General features: G+C 34.1%; 1 protein-coding gene across 4 annotated transcripts in view; it reads right to left on the bottom strand.

The window, feature by feature from the left end:
• Window positions 1–19,253, bottom strand: part of LOC6653229 (nipped-B protein) — a 117,305-nt gene extending 98,052 nt beyond the window's left edge. For 2 of the 4 annotated variants that reach the window (XM_023181473.2, XM_047009558.1), the window contains exons 1-5: window positions 18,652–19,253; window positions 16,338–16,509; window positions 16,160–16,278; window positions 14,940–15,096; window positions 17–930 (exon numbers count right to left, since the gene is read on the bottom strand). In XM_023181473.2, the coding sequence (XP_023037241.1) occupies window positions 17–930; window positions 14,940–15,096; window positions 16,160–16,278; window positions 16,338–16,509; window positions 18,652–18,718 (1,429 nt within the window). In that variant the 5' untranslated portion in view covers window positions 18,719–19,253. The remainder of the gene's footprint in view (window positions 1–16; window positions 931–14,939; window positions 15,097–16,159; window positions 16,279–16,337; window positions 16,510–18,651) is intronic. The other 2 variants (XM_023181474.2, XM_015176411.3) reach the window with 2 other exon arrangements.
• Window positions 19,254–23,730: the final 4,477 nt, after the last annotated feature.

Raw genomic sequence — 23,730 nt, 5'->3', positions numbered from 1 at the left:
ATTCGTTAATGCTTACATATTTGCTCCGGGGGAATATCTCCAAGTGAGACAGCTACTTTTCTTTTTGTACACGTTCGCTTTTCATCGGCCTTTATTACTGTAAACATATCAACTGAAGTTTTTGCATTTTTACGTGGCTCATCAGTACATAAAAAGCGCCTTGTCTCTTCAATATCTTTAGATGAATGTGAAAACTTCGATATCTCGTTTGGGCGTTGGTGTTCCTGTAGCAACCCCATATTCTTAGCCAATTCTGGTGACTTTTGTACAAACTTTTCAATACTTTGTTGCATAAGGCGAGCATCTTCGACGTTTAGACGATTTATACATACCCGAACCTGAGACTTGCCGCTAGACGATGTAGAAGCAGATGTTGCTGCGCTTTGATGGAAGTCATGCGCACTATCAGTATGCCTGTTGATTGCTAAAGATGTTGAAACGGTGACAGTGCTTAATTGCACTGGCAATTGATGTTTTGTGTATTGTGTTTGGGGTCTTTCCGAGTCTTGTTGCTGCGCTGAAAACGCAGCAGCATTTTGCTGTCGGTGCAAATTGAGCACATTTTGAAAACTACCTTGAATGGTTAAGGTTGCTGTTGAGCTGGTAGGTTGTTGTGTATGTGCTGCTCTTCCTTCCTCCAAATGATTTGGAGCAAAAATGCAACGTGATTGTGCTTGATGCTGCGGCAGGTGACATATGGCTTCAACTTTAAGACTATCATAATACTTGGTACATGATTGGTACTGCTCTTGATAAGGCTGTTTATTACAATTCAATACATCAATTTCTCCTTGCCGAGCGTGAGCGTGTTGGGAGTTTTCCATTCCAATCGGGTGTTGATGTGGTCCTGGGTGTTTTATTACTTGCGGCTTTTGCTCTAAATTTATTTTTGAACCCTTGTTTACAGGTTGCTCATCAAGGGTAGCTACACTGAAATTTTATAAATGAGACCTTCTATTAATATTCTGTGAAATATAGGTCATATGCATAAGTAATTTAAAACAAAAATATAAAATATATTAAAAAAATGCATCTGATTTAATTCAACAATCTAATGGCGAGAACCTGATTTGATGCGAGTTGGTCATACATGAAAAGTATTTCGGTGTAGGTTGCCATAAGATATTATATACAGATGTGTTCACGAAAATAGCAGTGCAGTAAATGCTAACAAAGATTCAAAAAATGTTCAAATATTCGTTTTTACACATTCAGTTATTTGACTTTGGTTTTGGAAAATGGTATATAGGCATAGGAAAACCGAAAAAATCCGTTTATTTTACTAATGTTTCGGTTGGTTTTTCACATTTTTGTGCTTAACCCCAAAAATTTGGCTTTTCACAAAAATAGCAGTGTTTCGTTTAGTTGCGAAAAAAACAAATAAAAAGTTTACAAATCCGTTAGTAGTAAGTGTAATTAATTAGATAATTATAGTCTACTATTATTTGCGTCAACTAACGCTAAAAATTTCATGGTAGTCGGAAAAGGAACGCATTGCTATGCTGAGAAGAATCGCTGAATGCAATCGCGTTAAAACTAACGAAGTTATTGACAAAAGTCACTGTTTTCGAGCGGTTGTTCCTATGGGAGCTATATGATATAGTGACCTAATCTTGATCAAATTTGGCACAGTCGTTTGTTAGTGTAATAAATTCATAAATTAATAAATTTCACGACAATAGCTCAGAAAATAACGAAGTTATTGAGAAAAGTCACTGTTCGTGACTTTGACGTTTATATGGGAGCTATATGATATAGTGATCCGATCCGGCTGAATCCGAGATATAGAAACTGTGCAGTATATACATGCCTACATGGAAAATTTCTGAATGGCCAAATTTCGCGAGCAAAATAATAGTAGAAAGGATCTTTCTTTAAAGAAAACATAAACTATTGCTAAAAAGCTTGCAATCAACTGACACTGACGTGTCCGTCTTTAATATTATTTTTGTCAAATGGAACCCGGTCATTACATGGCGACCGCGACAGGACATTAAAGGACGTGCATCAAAAAACGCAAAGCAAACTCCTAACACAAACAAAAAAAAACCAGAGGGACGGGGCTAACTTTGACCGCGTCAAAGTTTGTATACCCTTGCAAGTTTTTTGGTAACTCTTTCCTTTTCAAAGTGGAAAAACGTTTTATCTAAAAAGGCTAATGTTTGCGAAAGAATGGCCAACAATCTTAGCATAGGAAATAAGGAAGATATTGATCAAAGTCACTGTTTTCCACCTATCGTTCCTATGGGAGCTATGTGATATAGTAACCCGATATTTATCAAATTCGGCACAGTCATTAACAGATATACTAAACTAACAAATATTTAATTTGAAAGCAATCGCGTCAAAAGTAACGAAGTTATTGACAAAAGTCACTGTTTTCGACCGATCGTTCCTATGGGAGCTTATGATATAGTCACCCGATCTTGATCAAATTTGGCATAGTCGTTTATACGTATAATTAACTCACCAATATTAAATTTCACGACAATAGCTCAAAAAATAACGAAGTTATTGAGAAAAGTCACTGTTCGTGACTTTGCGGTTTGTATGGGAGCTATATGATATAGTGGTCCGATCCGGCTGAATCCGAGATATACAACGCCTGCAGTATATACAAGCCTACATGCAAAATTTCAAAATTTTTCTCTGTAGCTCTTACGGTCTAGGAGGAGTTTGCGTTGATCCAGACGGACGGACATGGCTATTTGAACTCGTCTCGTCGTGCTGAGCAAGAATATATATACTTTATATGGTCGGAGATGCTTCCTTCTATGCGTTGCACACTTCTGACCAAAATTAATATACCCTTTTTGCAAGGGTATAAATATGCTGGTGCATGCTGCAATACCATTACAACCACCAGCGATGAGTACCAAAGGCCAAAAGCCTGGAGTTCTCAAAGACTTGATGAAGAGAGCTACAACCAGCGGCAGCAGCCAGACAACATCAAAACGAAAACCAAACAAGCAGCAACACAAAATCAAAGGTGTACGACATAAGTACAAATACGCATCTACAAAGAAGATATTCCCTTTGCGGAATCTGCTCCTATCGAGCAAAGGGACGCACCAACGCTAGAAGAAGCGTTAGAGTTGTATCCCAACGATGGACTCTAACAACTTTTCCACGTCTCTGGCTCGCTGTGCAGGACACAGTTGAGATTACAAGTAAATATGATGAAAATTGAAGTACTGATGAGAAAATTAAGGTAATTGCGAAACAAAAGGTTTAAAGGTATCTTTATGAACTTTTATATCAATTAGCAATTATAAATCACGAAAAATTTTTAATAAAAGATTAAATACAAAAAAAAATTAAACAAAAGCGAATATACAATTATTTGTGATGACCACTCTTGACAGGTACTTTGCAAAAATAGAATTCTACTGGGTACACAAACTATTCGACCCAACCCATAGAGACAATTGATCTCTCTGGGAATTAAAAACAAAAATAAGAGACATTTTTTTTAACAAACTATGGTTATAATATAAAATAATAGCAAAGGCTAGAATATACGCACATGAATTAAATAAATCTTGTGTGTCTCGTAAAATAGAGAAGCATTCCAAGATACAGTAGCCAAACATTTGAAAATAATAATTGAGCGTCTCAAACTATAAGAGCAGTGCGCAAATGCATTCTATATACTGCAAACAAAAGGCAATAACTGTGCTAAAAAGACACAATATTGAATATAAACAAACAACTGATTTGGAAATTTCAATATTATTAGAAGACTCCACCCAGTTAATGGCTGACGAAGAAATACCAGAAATAGATCAAAGAGAACCATCAGTGAGTTCCGATCAAGATAACACAATCATTGAGAAATTACCAAGTTCACAAGAAAATACCAAGATGCCTCAAACAAGCACTGATTTCTTGAAGATGGCGTCAAACCTAATTACAGAGTTTGATGACAGAACGGAAAATCTCCAGATGTTCATGGATGCATTGAATTTGTTAAATTCACTAAAAGGCGAACATGAAGAAACAGCGGTGTGCATTATAAAAACAAATCTAAAGTGCTACACCAGAAATCGGAAAACCTCTGAACAAACAATAGCTGCAATAATTAACAGTATTGCCACAAATGTAAAAACAGTCAATAACCGCTAAAATAAAAAATCTACCCCAGGAAAACAAAACAGCAAGCCAGTACGCCCAAGAGGTTGAAAAGCTTGCTGAATCTTTGGAAGGAGCTTTTATACACGACGGTACACCCATTGACGCAGCTAAGAAATGTACACTTTTAGTCGCTACACAAGCTCTAACAAAGAATTGCATAAACAATCACAATAATAAAAGAAAAGGTCTAACCCTAATAGAACTACTACAAAACAAATTCATAATTCCACATAACTTCTACATAGACAACAATACCAAACAATTTAGATTTTCAAATAAACATCCCAATATTACACACCTGTACCAGTAATACCACAATCCTCCCAGCAAGATCTGAAGTAATCCGACAAAAAAATATTCCAAACGAAACTAAAAATATCGTCATCTTAAATCAAGAAGGCGAAAAAGTAATATTTATTGGGTATTCGATCTCAAGTCCGAATCAATCATTATTCCAAATTTTAAACACAATCAAAAGAGTAAAAATTTTAAATTTGAAAAACATAAAATATTAATCATTAAATAATTATGAAATAGTACAGAAAACTGATGACCAAATGTATGTGGAGCAGCTTTGACTCAAACTTATGGTGATAAGCACTTACCAGTAGCATACGCTTCTCGTTCATTCACTAAAGGTGAAAGTAATATAAGCACTACTGAACAAGAACTAGCTGTGATACACTGGGCTATTACACACTTTCGCCCATATACAGTGGTGCTCATAGACTTAAGCCACAAGACTTCAACCAAGAATTTAAACGAAAATTAAGAAAAGTTTTTATTTCACAGCTCCAATTTTTTGTGTGACATTAGTTCTATATATCAGTGTTCTTATAAAAGAACAACAAAGTTATAAAAATATATATTCAACGAAAAACTTAAAAAATCTGAGACTATCTCCAAAATGTCCTGCTCACATACTTAAGCCACCTGGGAAAAAATGGTTGAAAAAGTTAAAATTTGCCCGATATGTCTTATAATTTTAATAAATTTACTTTAATATTGAGTTGGATGACCATTCTGCTTAAGAACAGTTGAGCAACGCTTTGGCATTGAACCCACAAGACGTGCGCACTGTTGAGGGGTGATTTTCTTCCACTCTTCTTGCAAAATTCGCCACAAATCCTTTTTATTTGCTGTTTTTTTTTGGCCAACGACTTGTTCGATAATTCCCCACAAGTTCTCTATAGGGTTCAAGTCGGTGACCATTGCAAAACTTTGATTGTCTCTTGGTTAAGCCACGACTTGACTATCTTGCTGCAGTGTTTCGGGTCGTTGTCCTGTTGAAATATTCAGGCAAGTGGCAAATTATCGGCATATTCACCAGATAAATTGTTAATAAGGATGTCCCTGTACATTTCGGCGTAAATAATGCCTTCTATCTTCACTAGCGGACCTACGCCCGATGAGGTGAAACAGCCACAGAACATAATCGAAGTACCACCATGTTTAACGGTCTTCTTCGTGTATTTGGGGTCCATTAGTTGTTGGGACGACGTCCTATATATGGTTTACCATCACTCCCAAAGACATTAAACATGGATTCGTCGCTCCAACCAATCATGATCCAAAAATTGGGACCTTTTTGAATATGCTCCGTGGCGAATTGAAGGGGCTTTTTAACATTTTTAATTGACAGCAATGGTTTTTTCTGGGATATGCGTCCATATAGTCCAAACTCATTTGGTCCTCTTCTTATGGTCTGAGATGACACATTCAAGCCATAATCTGCCACCATTTGACCTCTGATTTGCGTAGAAGTCAAGAAAGCATCGGCTTAACTGATTTTGGCAAACAGTCTATCGTCGTTTAAAGTGGTTTTTCTGGGCTTTTCACGTGGAATATTTTCCCAGGTTGCATGTTTCTTATAAAATGAAATGCCATTTCTGACTTTGCCACTCGAAAAATGTAAAGCCTTACAAATTTGTAGAGTACTTGTGATTTTTTCGTAATATTCCCATATTAGCTTCCTTTCGGCCGGATTTGTATTTTTATTTTTAGCCAAAGCGGTCAAATTGTTTTGGGAAACGTTTTTAGTATTCAATGTTTTAGTGTAGAAAACAAATAACACAACTTTCCCTGAAAAAAACACATGTTTCACGATTTTAGCTCAAGGTGGCTTAAGTATGTGAGCAGGGCGGAAACCTCTTTTTGACATTTACTCAATTTTTTGGGAACCCTCGAATTCCTACTGATCATTTTTTTCTGTGATCAGCTGCCTCAATACTATTGTTACAAAATGTAAAAATTTCAGGGCGAATTAAATATGTTTAAAAAAGTTATGAAGAAAACAGTTTATGGTAGTGGCAGTGGTTTAAGTCTATGAGCACCACTGTATATATGGCAAACACTTCAGAGTCAAAACAGACCATAGACCACTAACATATTAATTCTCTATGGTAAATTCGAGTTCAAAGCTAACTACAGTGAGACTTGATCTAGAAGAATATGAGCTCACAGTAGTATATCTGAAGGGAAAAGATAATTTTGTTGCGGATACCAGGCATCAAAGTAGACAAAATAATCTCTGGCCAGATGATAAAAATCAAAATACACTTAGGCACGTACCTAATGATGCTTCTAAGCCCAAAATACATGAAGTACTCTGCAATGATGAAGTACGAAAAGTAGTGACCTTGCGCATAACACATAATTTATGTTTCCTCAAAAATGGGAAAAAAGTTATAGCAAGAATTGAGATTGGAGATCTGTACGCCAATGGAAATCTAGACTTAGGTCAGTTTTTTCAAAGGCTTGAAAAACAAGCCGGTATACTTGACATCAAACAACTCAACTGGTACCGAGTGAAAAGATCTTCGAAACATTTTCAATAGAATCTTTTAAAGAAATGGGCAATAAAATATTGAAAACATTAAGAGTAGCGCTACTCCAACCGGTGACCAAAATCATGTAAGAGACTACATTAATAAATGTCAAAAATGCCTAAAGTCAAAAACGACGAAGCACATGCTTTTGACAGAGTAATAGTGGACACCATTCGTCCACTACCAAAATCTGAAGATTGTAATGAATACGCAGTCACTTTAATATGTGACTTGACGAAATACTTAGTAGCAAAATAAAGTTACAAATAAAAACGCAACAAAGCTATATTCAAATCATTTATTCTGAAGTACGGTCGGTCCAATGAAGACGTTCATTACGGACATGGGAACAGAATACAAAAATTCAATAATAAATGACTTGTTCAAATATTTAAAAATAGACAACATTACGTCTACTGCACACCACCACCAGACCTTATGTACCGTTGAAAGAAGTCATAGGACATTTAATGAGTACATTCGTTCATATATATCAGTAGATAAAACTGATTGGGATATATGGTTACAATATTTTGTGTACTGTTTTAACACAACTCCATCAGTAACAAAAAAATACTGCCACTATGAACTTGTATTTGGTAAACAAAACAATTTACCAATTTATTTTAATAGCATAAATAGAATAGAACCTTTATATAACGTAGATGATATGCTAAAGAAGTTAAGTTTAGATTAAGAATATAAGGAAAAACAGAAAAACTTTTATGACAATAAAGCAGTAGACTTTAATATAGAAATGGGAGATAAAGTTTTCTTAAAAAACGAAACTGGTCATAAGCTTGATTCAGCCTATTCGGACCATTCGAGGTTATAGAAATAGCTAAAAATAACAACATAAAAATTAGAAACGATAAAAATAAGATACAAACAGTACATAAGGATAGATTAAATATTATTAAAAATCAAAAAGAAAAAAAGACATATACAAATTTTTATGGATTCAACCCCTATTGAAAATATATTCATACAATTTCGAAAAACAAGAAAGAAAATTTGTCTGACCAGACACAAACCAAAAACAATTTTTCTAACATACATAATCAATCATCAATAACATAGGCCGACATGATTTTTGGTGACGTTAACCTGAGAGGTGTTTTTAACTAATTAGGATACGCTGATTCTGACTGCATACTCAGTTTTTGTTCATCACGTCCAGATTTTGTGAAATTAGGGGATCTAGGGTTGGAAAATAGGCACCCAAAAGTATACTATATAAAGTTTAAAATTGTTTTTCTACATTTTTAACGAATTGTAGAATTTCTTGTTTAAGTTAAATAGCTGTTGTTTGCCAACATTACTTTTAAACAATTTGTTAGGTGCATAAAATTACAATAATTCTTTAAAATTAACAAGTTGCAAATTTTTTGAATCCTTATAGCATACTTTTTGGTTCGAATTTTACTCATTTTGGAACAATATCCAAAGTGTATGATAATATGCATGATAACAAAGAAACGCCTCTTTGGTTTTGTGTAAATTACGTTTAAATCATACCTAATATATTAATAGGTTAAAATAATAACGTTTTGAGTATAATAACTTGTTTATATTAAACAAGAAAATATTGAAAATGAGGCCATTTTGAATAATTCCAACGCATTTTGTTCGAAATCCTGACGTGATGGGCAAAAACTAAGTACAGGGCCATGATCAGCACCCCCAAATTACTATAAAAGACCTATTGAACTTAGAACACTTTTTCATGGCCTCGAAAATGTCGGCCTATGTAATCATTATTATTAATATTAATATTATTTTTGTCAAATGGAACCCGGTCATTACAAAACGCTTCTTCACGACCAGCTGAGTTTGACTTTAATGTGAATAGAAGACGCTTCAACATCTGCCCTGGTTCTTAAATTCATGAAACAATTGTCTGTATTTCAATAAAAATAAAAGTGAAGTTCTTGTATTCTTACCAAATTAAAGCTGATATTTTTTGTTTTTTTGAGTCTGTTTAAGATTAAACATCGTGTTCATCTGAAATGGCTTCACCAAATCAGATGCACCAAGAAATATACAAAACGAAACAAAAATATAAAACAAAAATATCAAAGAAGCTAACATCGGCTATGCCGAAGTTTATATACCCTTGAAGTCCTTGGTAATAATAATTTTACATGTTCAAAATTTGTTTTCTGCAACTCAATTCATCAATATACAAACAAAACAATTTTACTCTCTATTTCACAATTATTTTACAGTCACATATGTAAATTTCATAGCATACTCCAATTTTTATGGAAATGTTTCTTCTAGTTCTTCGTGAGCTATATGATATAGTGGTCCAATCCTGATGGTTTTCATACTTTATTTTTCCCGGGTAATAAAAAACCCCGAAAAAATTTCAGCCTGATAGCTCTTAAGACGGCTAAGTAAAACGCATTCGCACATACGGACGGATATCAACTCAGCTTCTCATGCTGATCAAGAATATATATACTTTATGTCGAAAACGTCTCCTTCTGTGCGTTACAAACATCTGACCAATTTTATAATACCCTCTGCAAGGGTATAAATATGTCATAAAGATTCATATGACAATTATTGCCTAAAACCAAACAAAACATGCATCCACACTCTGTGGAAAACACTTATGATTATAACAACGGCGCGGTATCAAGTAACCAGCGCTGAGCATGAAATATAAACAATTTTCAACCCCCCCAAACCGTGGGTCATTAGAATAAGCATTTTTAAGAACAATTGTCGCCTAGAGTCTAAGAGTACCGATAGAGTGCTCGCTTGGCGATCGGAATATCTCTGGTTCGATTCCCATTTCAGAACCGACCAATATGGTTTTTTTTTTCTATTTTTTAATAAATAAATAAATAAAAAATAAATAAATAATAAATGAATAAAAAAGAAAAATAAACAAAAAATAAAGAAACAAAAAATCCACAAAAAAAAACAAAATTATAAAATAGAAAAAACCTTATCTAAGCCGACAATTTCGAATTAGGAATCGAACCGGGGACATTCCTGTTGCCAAGCGAGCACTCTATCGGTACAGCCACCGGAACATATACGAAGCAGATGGCAATATTTCTTGATATTCTTTCCACAGGGGCATATCCTATTCGCATTGTCGCTGTTTTGTCGAAAATTAAAAATTTTGGTCGAGCGAGCTATTGAAATGCGATGTTGTACAACTTCACGTCATACACACACTACGAAGCCTGAGCATGTACCGACGAGTGTACACATACATAGACAGAACAAAATCACAAGCGACATAGGCCTGCCTTCGTCGTTCTGTAGTCTGTGCTAGACTGAAATTTTTTCGTAGCTGCTTGGCCCTCTCCCCACTTTACGCTCTCATTGAGAGTACGAGCGTTCGGGTTTTCCCGAAGTTATCTGGGGTTCCATGACTAGGCTAGCGTTTGCAATCAAAAAATCATGAGTTTGTCCCATCTATGTGTTCTATGGTTAGTGGTGAAATGTTATATTAAAGTAAAAAAAAAAAAAAGTATATAACAGGCAGAAGCAAGCGATTCCCACCCCTTAAAGTATTTATATTCTTGATCAGGATCAGCCGAGTCGATACGCCCCCAGAATTTACATAAAACAGATTTTTTTAAAACTATAACAGCTAGATATATCAATTTTGTCACAGTCGTTTATATATAAACAAGCCTACATGCAAAATTTCAACTCTCTAGCTTACGGTCTAGGAGGAGTTCGCGTCGATCCAGACGGACGGAAAAAAATACATAGCTATTTAAACTCGTCTCGTCGTGCTGATCAAGAATATATGTACTCATTCATTCATTTATTTACTAATATTGATATATACATTTGATATGTGTGGGTAGAATTCCAAGGGTTAAGAGTTCATGCTGCATTGGCAATTTCTATTTAAATATTTAACAATTTGCTAGACATTGATGCTTAACGATAATAAATATATTATAAGATAAGTTGGGGAGAAAATTTAATTAAAGGGGTTTCCCTTGAACATTAAGTTAAAACTTACGACTAAAACTAGAAATTTTGCTAGGATATTTATATGAGGATACGTTGAATACAAACATCTATTTTCAAAATTCTTGTGGAGACGTTCGAGTCTCACCGCCACTAGTTCAACATTTGCTCTATGGTGCAGTTCGCTTGTGGAAAAATGCCAGGGCAGATTATGAATCATTTTAAGTAATTTGTTTTGAGTGACTTGAAGTTTTTTAACATGACAATTCGCGATATCAGCCCAGACGGATGCTCCGTAGAATAGTACAGTTTGAAATATTGATCTGAATAGATACATTTTGTTCATTAAGCTCAGTTTGGAGTTTCTACTTATAATAGGAGATTCATTTTTGGCATGACTTGACGGGCATGTTCATTAAACGTTTTTTTCTTGTCTAATATAACTCCAAGGTACTTAAAATGTTGTTCCCACTTTACATTCACTTGGTTTAATCTGATATGAGTTTCTGGTAGGTAAATTGCTTTGCGTTTGCTTGTAAAGAATATTGCCTAAGTTTTTTCGCTATTAACTTGTATTTTTTATTTATGAAAAAATGAGACAAGTGTATCAAATGCTTGGCTAAGGTTTGTTGTAATTTCGGAACCCAGGCTACCAGAAGATAATATAGCAGTGTCATCCGCAAAGATTGATGCAGTGCAGCCGATTGGAATCGGAATGTCTGAAGTGAATATGTCATATAAGATCGGTGAGAGGCAAGAGCCTTGTGGACATCCAGCACCTATATTAATTTCCTGAGACAAAGCCTTGCCTATATGCACTTTAAAGGGACGATCTTTTAAAAAACTTTGAATTAGCTTTATTAACTCTGGAGTTGACATCGCATTTAACTTGAACAACAGACCATCGTGCCAGACTGAATCAAAAGGTGTCTTAATGTCCAGCAGAATCATGCGAGTGGACTTGGCTCTTTTGACACCAAATGAAAGATAATGAAATAACCTTTTCAAAAAGTATAAACTTATACGTTGAATTAGCAATTGGAGATAAATAGAACCAATTGAAATTCGAACTTTGAAAAAAAACTTGCCGTACCAATTAATAGTGGTTTGGGTTGTATATACAAGCCTACATGCAAAATTTTAACTCTCTAGCTCTAACGGTCTAGGAGGAGTTTGCGTTGATCCAGTCGGACGGACGGACATGGCTATATGAACTCGTCTCGTCGTGCTGATCAAGTATATATATACTTTTGCAAGTGTATAAAAAGGGTTTAGAGGTTCTTTTACCACCAAATGCTTTTTTGTTAATATGCAGGTGAGAATCACGAAAAGACAAATTTACAAACGATTGCTTGAAGTACGGAAATTTGGGTAAATTGGTTTCGTACCGATGTCAACATTAATATTCAAGGATCAGAAGCCCAAAAATTGACTTCAGGTATACAAATCTGCAGTCTAATGGGTTGGTTACTTTATAACTTTTCATACCAAGATATTCGTTTCACACATTTGTATTTCTGAAATTGGAAAAATTTTTGTGCAAAAAAATGAAAGTGGTCACTTTTTAATGAAGATTTTAACTGGATAATATTATTTAACAAGCTTATTAAAGAGGTTTAAGAGCAACACCTTGTTATTGCCCTTGAGTGGAAAAGTACATCTTCGGACCTTAATTCTAGTAAGAACTTTTGAGAACAACATTTATAGCCAATTATTAATATTGGTTACCCTAAAAGCACACAATTTTTGGGAAAAATACTAAAAAAACAGGGTGCCAAACCCGTGTAGAGTCATGCAGATAAACAAAGTCGTCTGTACCCACGAATATGCAACAACTTATGGAGAATAATTGTCGATATTCACAATACTAAATGAATTCAGTAAAATTCAATCAAATATTGGACCATATTTTTTAAATTAACATACCTATTATTCTGGTCAACTGAAAAATTGTGTATATTTCGAATTATGGTCAAAATATTTAAAGGCTGGTAACTATTACTGGGAATCACTTATTTTACTTCATGATACTACCACTAATCATTAAGAATCGGTTTTCTAATCGTAGAACTTGCCTTAAAATTTTAAAACAGGCAGTTCTCTAATCTTGAGGCTCACACTTATTTCTTTGTTCATGAGTGTATACTACTTTAGTTAGCGCGCAGAAACTAATCGTTTAAAATTTTTAGCACGCCCCTTTCGCCACTAGAATTTACATAAAACTGATTTTCTAAAAAACAATAACAGCTGGATACATCAAATTCGGTATTTATACTGGCTTAGTATGCACGCTGATTTTGTTAAAGTTAGTTATTTCCACCCCCGAAAAATAAAAAAACTTGTTTTCTCGAAAACCAACAAAGTTAAAGTCCCCAAATTTGGTATGCAGACTTGCTTAGTATGCGCTCAGATTATGATTATTTAAATCTTTTGCCACTCCCACTTCCATCTCCAAAAAACAACATCCATACACTAGCCTGGGATTCGAACCCTTATCCTCGTTGTTCAGTTGACTAACTGACTGGGCCACTTAGCCAACTCATCTACCGAAGACTGCTTGCAGACTAATTAATCTTATATATTTCTACTAACCTACCATTTTTTTTTAATCAGACTAGAAACCAAACGACCTCAAGAATTACCTACGAAAACCCAAAATTTCGATTGGCCCCAAAACAAATGCTGGGGCTAAATCAGACATTTTTGGTATGCAGTTTATCTTAGATTACCTAGATCTAAGACTTCTTCAAAGGATCACATGTCTAACTATACCCACCTGTAAACAAAAAGTTAAAAACTGGCAAGATGACATTTTTGGGTCATTATCTAAATACAATTATCAATAAACTACTGAAAACATTTTTCCATTAAATTACATGGAGCCGAAAAATTCAAGTACAAAGAAAAAAAAATTAAAACGCACTAACCCACTGTCCACCACTGTACGTGTTTTACTAGGCAGTCTATTACGGCGGAGTTGGGCCTAGGGCAGTGGCGGCGTTAGAGTGCACGTGCCTTTGTAGAGTAAGCAAGAATGCATATGCTATGAAGCATGCTATATTTGCAATTTAGCGGGCTCGAGGTCAATCTTCCAAAAAAGATTATTTCAAAGATAGCAAAAAAAGGTGAGCAAGAACCACCAAGTTTTATCATCACCAGACTTTGCTAAAGAACACCCGAAGGTATGGCTATTGCAATTTTGGAGTTCTTTAGCAAAGTCTGCTGATGATAGAACTTGATGGTTCTTGAAATAGCTATACAGACAACCTGCTCACCTTTTTGTGCTATCTTTGAAACAATCTTCTTTTGGAAGATTGACCTCGAGTCGGCTAAATTGCAAGGTTTGATTTAAATTTCAAATAGGTCGTAATCTAACCAGATTTAAGATCCATAAAAAAATATTAAAAAGCCGTGATTTTCATGAATTTAAAAGAAAATTGACTTTTGATTCCACAAACTCAAAGGCAAACGATTTGAAACCGAATAATTTGTCAATATTGCTTCCTTATTACACAAGATCGTAACAAATTAACAATACCAGCCAATGACCGCCGTGAAACAAGAACTGTTCTTAATATTTACAAAAAATGCTTCATTTATATACAGTGACTTTACATTTTGATCACGCATCTATAATAAAGTTCTGCTATAAAATGTTTTTTTTGACTATTTTAAGACTTTCAGTAAATTAGATGATTCGTCTAGAAAGTATTAATATTTTAGATGTTGTAATAAAGGTGTTACAGATAGATATTTACCATTATAGAGTGAAGTCGTAAAAGACATCAATACTTATCTTATTAAAAAAGTTTTGGAAAGAATCTTTAAATTTAGAGTTTTAGCTGGTGTTAGCACTTTGGTCTAGTAGTGTTATCAAAATCAGCATAATGATAACCAAATGAGCATAAGTGTAGGTAATTCATCATTACGTAAACAAATCGCACAGGTTTTTTTTATTCTGTACTGGATTTGTTTAAACGACAACTCATATTACATAGAGTTATTCGACATTTTTCAAATGATTCCCACCTGAGCGTTTGATCAACATTTTTCTGCTGCCGATTATGTTGATGATGGACAGCGTCTATGTTATATGTTGATTGACATATTCCTCTTTCCTTTGAAGCTTCATTCATCATATAATTAGAGTTTTCTTGTATGGTAACAGCAGGAAGATCATTCGTCACTACAGAAAAAATTATGTTAAAAATTATAAGTAAACAATCTAACAAAAATGTATGTAGTTCCTGAATAAGGTGGGCGAAATAAGTGGGACACTACGTTGCTATATATAACAACTGGAACAATTAATGTAATTAAACACAACAATTCTAACTCTTAAATATTTAAAGAAGCTAACATCGGCGATGTTAATATACCCTTGCAGTATTTGGCAATATTTTTAAACCTTTTAAACTCTTAAACCTACACATGCCTTTCTTGTCGCGTTGCATCTGTGTGTCTGTTCTGTTGACTTCGAGCAATGACGTAGTAGGCTGCTGGCAGCTCTGTCAGCAGCGATATATTTTATGTCTATAATATGCGATCTATTTAACCGATCTTAAAATTTTGGGACATGATGATTTATATGCAAAACTATCTCATTAGTAAATTTGTTAAAGATACTTCCACTTCTCCTTCATCGGTTTTTCTTATAGAACTTGATGATATAGTGGTCCGATCCGGATGATTTTCATATCACACAAGTTAAAAATTGCTTTAATAGCAAGTTTCATTCCAATAGCTTTCAAATTGCAGAAGTAAAGTGCATATGCACCGACGGACGGACGGACATTGCAATATCCACTCAGCTTCTCATGCTAATCAAGAAACTATGTATTTCATGGGAGCTCTGCAGGATTTGCTGCATTTATCTCCTATAAAAAAATTACTTCGTATTTGAGATGTGCTGATATTTTTTGACCGCTAGTTTTTTTTTTCGGTTGGCAATCAATGATAAACTACCAAAACGGGTGTTTCCTACGTATCGGGTCTTTTGTATTTTTGCCATTTTCTTCAATTTTGCTAATTATCTATCCAAGTCCCATTTTTCTTTTTTGTTTGCAAAACTCAACGTTGGCTAACTGAAAAACCTTTTGGTACTTTTTCAAACTTCTTTGCTCATTGCTGGTGCCCTCTACAACCGAAATATGGGAGGAAAAGAAAAAACCAAATCTGGAAATTCTGGTCAAAATAGTGTGTGAAGTCTTTGTCCCATTTACCTCATTCGCATATTTTACTTCACTTACCTATTTTATGCAATGTATTAAAAACAGTTGGACGCAAATTATAAATTCCTTGCAGAAGCTCAGGACATGTATTAATATTTGATCCATGTTGGTGAATTGTGTACTGTGACTTTACTTCGCTAAAATAAAAAGGCAGTGTTAAATCCAAATTTTTTCCGTACAGTTCCATACTACTTACATATTATCAGAGTTCGTTTGTTCAATGGCATTTACCAACTGCCGCACAAGGGTTTCATCGCGAACAGATAACAAATTATTAGATTCACTGGCTACCAAAGAATGAAAGAGCAGCGATTTGTTTAAAGAAGTAGCACTCTGCAGAGAATCCGATACTGGCAATTCACTGAGTACTGAATGGAATTATAATAAAATATATTAAATTAAAATACACGGGATAAATATCAGAAAAACACACATGTGGCTCACAGCTAAGGTAGGAAGAGAGAGGTACTGGAAAACTTTGAACCCGTCCAGCCTAAACTTTAAACTATTCAAGATATCAAAAAAAAAAACAACGTAAATGCAGACTTTTTTGGCAGTCTTTTACTAACTTTCAGTAACTCTAATTCGCAAAACTTACTCTTTTTTCTTGTAGTTTCTTTTTGTATACTTTTTCAAACATCATTTACTAATTATACCCTTGCAAAAAGGGTATATTAATTTTGGTCAGAAGTGTGCAACGCATAGAAGGAAGCATATCCGACCATATAAAGTATATATATACTTGATCAGCATGACGAGAAGAGTTCATATAGCCATGTCCGTCCGTCCGTCTGGATCAACGCAAACTCCTCCTAGACCGTTAGAGCTACAGAGTTCAAATTTTGCATGTAGGCTTGTATATACTGCAGGGGTTGTATATCTCGGATTCAGCCGGATCGGACCACTATATCATATAGCTCCCATACAAACGCCAAAGTCACGAACAGTGACTTTTCTCAATAACTTCGTTATTTTCTGAGCTATTGTCGTGAAATTTAATATTGATGAGTTTATTATACATATAAACGACTATGCCAAATTTGATCAAGATCGGGTGACTATATCATATATGTAGCTCCCATAGGAACAATCGGTCGAAAACAGTGACTTTTGTCAATAACTTCGTTATTTTTAACGTGATTGCTTTCAAATTAAATATTTGTTAGTTTAATATAACTGTTAATGACTGTGCCGAATTTGATAAAGATCGGGTAACTATATCATATAGCTCCCATAGGAACGATCGGTGGAAAACAGTGACTTTGATCAATATCGTCGTTATTTGCTATGCTAAGATTGTAGGCCGTTGTTTCGGAAACAGCTTTTTTAGATAAAACGTTTTTCCACCTTGATGGATATAGGTAAGGAAAGAGTTACCAGAAAAGTTGCAAGGGTATACAAACTTTGACGCGGTCGAAGTTAGCCCCGGCCCTCTGGTTTTATTTTACTTTCACTATACTGTAATTTTTTTGATCGGCCTACAAATTTGAGTCTTACTCACATACTCAACAGCCAAATTATGTTGTTCAGCTGGAAAGGCGGGCTTTTTGTTCAAACGCAGCTGTAAAAAAGGTCGAAAGCTGGCAAGACGACATTTACGGGTCATTATTATATAAATACAATTATCAAAAGCCTGACTGTATGGGTGCCGACCGCTGCTTTAAATAAAAGCCAATTTACTAGGACTAACTTAAAAAATGAGTTTAGATATTCATAATCACATATGGATGCATGTTCAAAATAAAAAATTCTCCAAGTACTACCAGATCCTACGGCCTAACGCCTGATACCTTGAATAAATCCGTTGGTAAAAATAGCAAAACAGCCATGTCGAGCATCCTTGTTCAAAAAACACCAATTTTTTACCATACACCCATAGGGTGAAATGGTATATTAAAGCCTATATGAAAACATTTGACATTTGAAATCGGGTTTTTATTGACGTGTGTACATACACATATTTTAGAATACGTTGCTTTAATAATGTAAGCATAATTTGTTTGAGGGAGCTTTTAAATTGGGCTTCAAAAAGTTTTTGAATCTCACAATCAGTAGGTACTCGACCCAAATCTAAAATCGGTTATTATTCAGTCCCGGCTTTTCGGGAACTGATATCAAGCTTCAAGTGCATTCACAACACCTCAATGTAATTGAGAGTCAACTAGGATATAGGAATTATTTGTCAAAAACCGTCAAAAAATTTGGTGTTCTTCAATTGAAATATATGTATGTATGTATCTGACAAACGATGAAAAACAATCCATAGGATATAAGATAATTGTTGGTCTTATGAGGTCTGCACGAAATAAGCTGTGACTTTGAAAAAGCCAATAGTGTTAATTTTGTAATGTTTTAAATGTTAAAATATATTTTCTATTAGTGAAAGATTACCAAAAAATACTGCATCTAAAATTTTTTTGATGTCTTTAATAGTTTAAAAGCTAGACGGGTTCAAAATTCTTCAGTACCTTTGCACGAAATAAACTAACTAACCGGCAGAATATACTTACGATCAGAAGAGCTAGTTAAGCCAGCTAATGTTGTCACAGGTACACTTGGGATGTCACGGTCCCCCATTTTATTAGATATCCTAATTGTTGTTATTGCAATTAGGTAAACTTCGCTTTAATTCACCACCTAAACTGTGTAAGAGCACACTAAATATAATTTAAAGTTTGCTTACATAGAAAGACAAATTCACGTCGTGTGAACATAAGTACATACATACATATGTATGTGCATATGGCGGTACATTCATTCATACAAGTTTGTTTCTTCACATTTACACATGAACTTATAATTAGGTATTTGTATATATCTAAAACAATCATATTACATGTATAAAATCTGTAATATGCACATATGTATATCTTAATTTTTGTTTAACAACGTGCCACATTTAATAAGTAATACGATTTAAATGTTTCACAGAATTTAATAAGCAGATATAATTCAGTCATTTTATTAGTCACAAACGTTACTAAATTTTATTTAGAGCATTTCAACAAACACGACACTATCGGACTGTTCGCTTAAATCCATGCATTTTATTCCCTTAACACTTAATATTTTTTCAACATGGCCGACAAGATAAGTATTTGGTTTATCACTGACGCTTTCCCGATAATTGATACTCTATTGACATAACACAAGATTATTCCATTGGTTGCAGTGGAAAATATTTTATACTCGATTCCAACTAGCAAGCATCGACCATTACTTTGATGAACATATATTATTATTTTTTATCGGTTTTTCTGAATTGGCGGAATTGTCAAAAATTATGCATTCACATGAAAATGTAAACAACAATTCAATTCAATAAATTTAAAAATAGTCACACTGTTAACTTGGAAATTAATTTTTTTGTTCGTTTTCAATGCGTTATTTGGCATAAGATATAAGGTTTTATATGATCACATCCAGAAGTAAGAAATATTTTGTTTTTTTATTAATTTATGTTTTATGTTTATTTATTTGCGTTTATTTTGGCATAAAGTCAAATTTTTTTTGTTAAGTATTTAAAACTTTCGTCGATTTTATATATTGGAACACCCTAGTTAGGTAAAAAAATATTTAACATTCACATATGGAGTAATAATTTTCTGTGTGAGCGCTGTTAAAGTCAGCTGATTATGTAGAACATGTTTTGACTGAAATTGGCGGGAAAAATTTATCAGCTTTAGTTGTTTGTTCTGGCGAAAATTTACAAAAAATTTAAACAATTACTATGGATGACGACTGTCCCTGTGTGTAAAACTATATTTTAACCATATTTGTGTCATTGTTCTGTGTTCCTGTCCAATAGTACCGTGTTTTATATATGTGTATTTTTAGATTGAGCTTAACAAGTGTATTTGTGTTTCGTGGATCAGTACTTTTGCATGGCAAAGCGTTGCCAAAAGTTTAATGTGAGACGGTATTAACAAAAGTGTGCAGATAAATGAGAAACTAACAATTTTTGTCCGAATCCACACGATTTTTAAAAAATCAACTTTTTGTAGTACAATATGTGTTCAAGAGGGCGGAGCTGCTTGGAATAACAACAATCGTTCCCGTAACGCAATACAACACCATATGTTGCAAAACATTGAACAAAAGCATATAAATGAAGACAGCATTAGGACAATAAATAAAAACGTGAAAGCTTTCGTTAATTATATAAATAAACACTTGACAAAGTGTAATTCAACTCTGGCAAGATTGAAAGGAAAGCATACAAAATGGCTTGAAAACGACACTTCCATAGGAATCTCCGGTCTCTGTTCAACAGAAAAAAATGGGTCGTCCAAAGTGTGATTACGAGAACGCTGGTCCGCGCCTTAAAAGAAAATTAGCTGCTGAGCTTTCCGATCAGAATAACAACTTATCTCCCTTACTTATACATTTAGCTGTTGTTTTGAAAGCTGCTGGGAGTTGCGAGACCCTAAAACAGGTAAAAAGTAAACTTTTTACAGACGAGCCAAAGCAAATGTCTGCTGACTGTGCACTTGCCTTTCTATTGGAAAATGGATTTACAAAAAGTCAGTATATAAATATACAACGGAATGCAAAAATGCAGGGTTATGATATATACCCAACATATCCAGCCGTACTTAATTCGGAATTTAAACTCCGGCCAAAAGAAATTCAATATTATGAAAATAATTCGTATGTTTTACTTTAAAATCTTTTGGACCATATATCTTCCCGTATTCTGGAAATGCAACATGAAGTCCTGGAAACACTTCCCAACTTGGAACATTGCAAACTAATTTTCAGCTATGGATTTGATATTTCGTCCGGCCAGAGTGTATGAATCGATCGACAGTTTTCTATTTGTTACTACAATTGTTCCGTTAAAATTGATAAATGAGACAAAACAAATAATTTGGATTAATAGTATATCTTGTTCAATTTGTGGAGCGATGCGAAAACAATTGGTGGACATCAAAGATGTGAACTCGAAAGTTTTCATAGCTAAATCACATGCTCTTCAATTTGGAATCAGTCCATTACACACTTGGATCCGCTTTTTCGGGTTTGTTTTAAAAATCTCATATAGAATAGAGTTAAAAAAGTGCCATGTCAACGACGCCGACAAGATTAAATTAAAAGCACAAAAAAATTTTTTACATTTAAAAATTACGAAACAAATGGGATTGAATGTAGACAAACCTCTTTCAAAAGGCAGTGATGGTATCACAGCGAGAAGAGCATTTTCCAATCCTGACTTATTGTCATCAATTCTTGATTTTGACTGTGACATTTTAAAAAGCTTTCAGACAATATTGATAACGATAAACTGCAAGTACGATATAGACTCAGCCAAGTTCAAACTATACAACCGCGACAGAAGAGCCCACTCAAGAAAATGTATTCGACTAGATAACATCACAGAAGTCTTTAATAGATCAATGGATACTTCTAATCCATTTTTATCTAGTGTATACTTAAAGCAGCGACCAAACTCAATAAGAAGAACGATGCCAAAGAATGTAGTATCTTTGTTAATTAGACCACATTTTGAATCTTCATCAGATGAAGATTATGAAGAACAGGATGGACTAAAGGTTGTTGCTTCAGAAGATGAACATTTTGAACTTCTAGAGAACTGAGTAATTTTTATAACATAACAAAACTTATTTCAAATTTTTCAAAATGTATCATTTTATTTAGAAGGACTAGAAAGGACTAATCACCAGCCCAGGGAGATAACTGCCAAACTCAATAAATTTCTATAAAACTGTTGTTTTTTTAATTTCAAATATGAATTCTTTTAAAATTGTTTTTTTTTTTTTAATTTAAAATTAAAACTTTTTAATAGAACCTTCAAAGCTTTGTATGCCAGCTTTTTTAAATAGTGCTCCAAATGCCATGAAACTAAGTAGGACACTAAGAAACATAAAAAATGTATACAAACCAAGTTTCACTTCAATAGCTTTAAATTTAGACTTTATGCCAAAAGAAACGCAAAAAAAACACTGTGCATTGTAGTTCTTGGGAAAAAAAATTTTTCAGGCATTTGCCTAATAAAAAGCCAAGCGGAAAAAATAATACAGTTGGGCAACAAAAATTACTTCAGCGGCAATTTCAGTGAAAGTTGAAATCTAGGTGCCACAGACTGACATTTTGTCTGTTGCAGGGAACATACATACAAGGATTTTATTACAAAAATGAATAAGACAAGTTCTTTAGTTACTGATGATTCTGCATTAACTAGAATTTGTCATCAGGCATAAAACCGCTGGCAACAACATGGTTGCCACATAGTCCAGTTCGAAACGCGAAATCGAAATGTATAATGTTAAAATACAAAATTATGTGTTAGAACATTTATAAAAACATGGTTGATTTAGTGACCTTTTAATTAAAAGTCTCACGCAACAAAGTATTGCTGATAACTTTCTCAGCATCCATCTATCTGTAGGGAACGGTTGGGATAATCGGTGGATGGGAAATTCCGATTCCCACTGGTTCCAGCAACCATCTATTTACAGCTGATTTTACAGCTGCCATAATTTTTTTATTTCTGCAATTGTTTTAACATTAAAAGAATAATATTTTTATTATATATTAGATAGCCTTATTTATGTTTTCCATATCAGATTTTCCAAGATTTGTCCCAAAATGTCCTATCCGCGAACAAAACTTTTTGTGTATTGAATAGTCAAATTTTAATAATCTTCATTTCACCATTATTAATCTCTACATTTGTGTTCAAAATAAGACAATTCGAATGATTCGAGTGATTCAAATGCAGCCTCGAAACCTAAGCCATCAGATTTGAAAGCTATTTTTAATAAAGTTTTTTGTTTTGTGGTAGGGTAAGAACAGTTTAATACAGCTGTTAAGCCATATTGCTTGTACGAAAAGATGTCGTGTGAGTCAATAAAGTCGTTGATTCTGCTTTGAATAATTTTTTCAAATACTTTTCATATACCACTTGAATATGGAATTTCAAAACATCTAAAAAACTCATTCTTAATTCGTTGAATTCAAAATATGAACTGATTTTATTTATCAAAGTGTTGTGTATATAAATTAACTCTTAGAATCTAGGAATCTTTATGACTTATTTTTGTTTCGTTTTGTATATTTCTTTGGTGCATCTGATTTGGTTAAGCCATTTCAGATGAACACGATGTTTAATCTTAAACATTCTACAAAGGGCCGCCAAATGCCACGTTTTGGACTTTATTTTTATAGTTAGTTGTCTTTTACAAATTATTATTAATATTATCTTTAGTAAGATAACTATTGTTAAAGAAGCATGATCAGTTACATGATGGGCGTTCAACTTATTCAATCTAAGGCTGCGGCCACGAATTAAGCGACTGAGCGACTAAGCGACTGAGCGACGCGCTTTCGAGCAACGTAAAATATTAAAGCTTATGAGAAAGCATCGGAGTGGTCACGCATCTGCTGAGCGACGAGCGAATTTTGTGAGCGTCAGAGCGACGTCGCTCAGCGCTAGAATGGATTCTAATTTTTAGTGCATCGCTGAGCGACGAATTGCAGACAATGCGCAGTATCATTAATTTCGGCTTTTCAAAGCCGAACCGTTTTATGGAACGACACTAAATTAAAATAGAACTATAACTGATAAA

Source organism: Drosophila willistoni (assembly GCF_018902025.1).
Source record: "Drosophila willistoni isolate 14030-0811.24 chromosome 2L unlocalized genomic scaffold, UCI_dwil_1.1 Seg168, whole genome shotgun sequence".
Lineage (NCBI taxonomy): Eukaryota > Metazoa > Arthropoda > Insecta > Diptera > Drosophilidae > Drosophila > Drosophila willistoni.
This window is presented reverse-complemented; position numbering and strand designations above follow the sequence as displayed.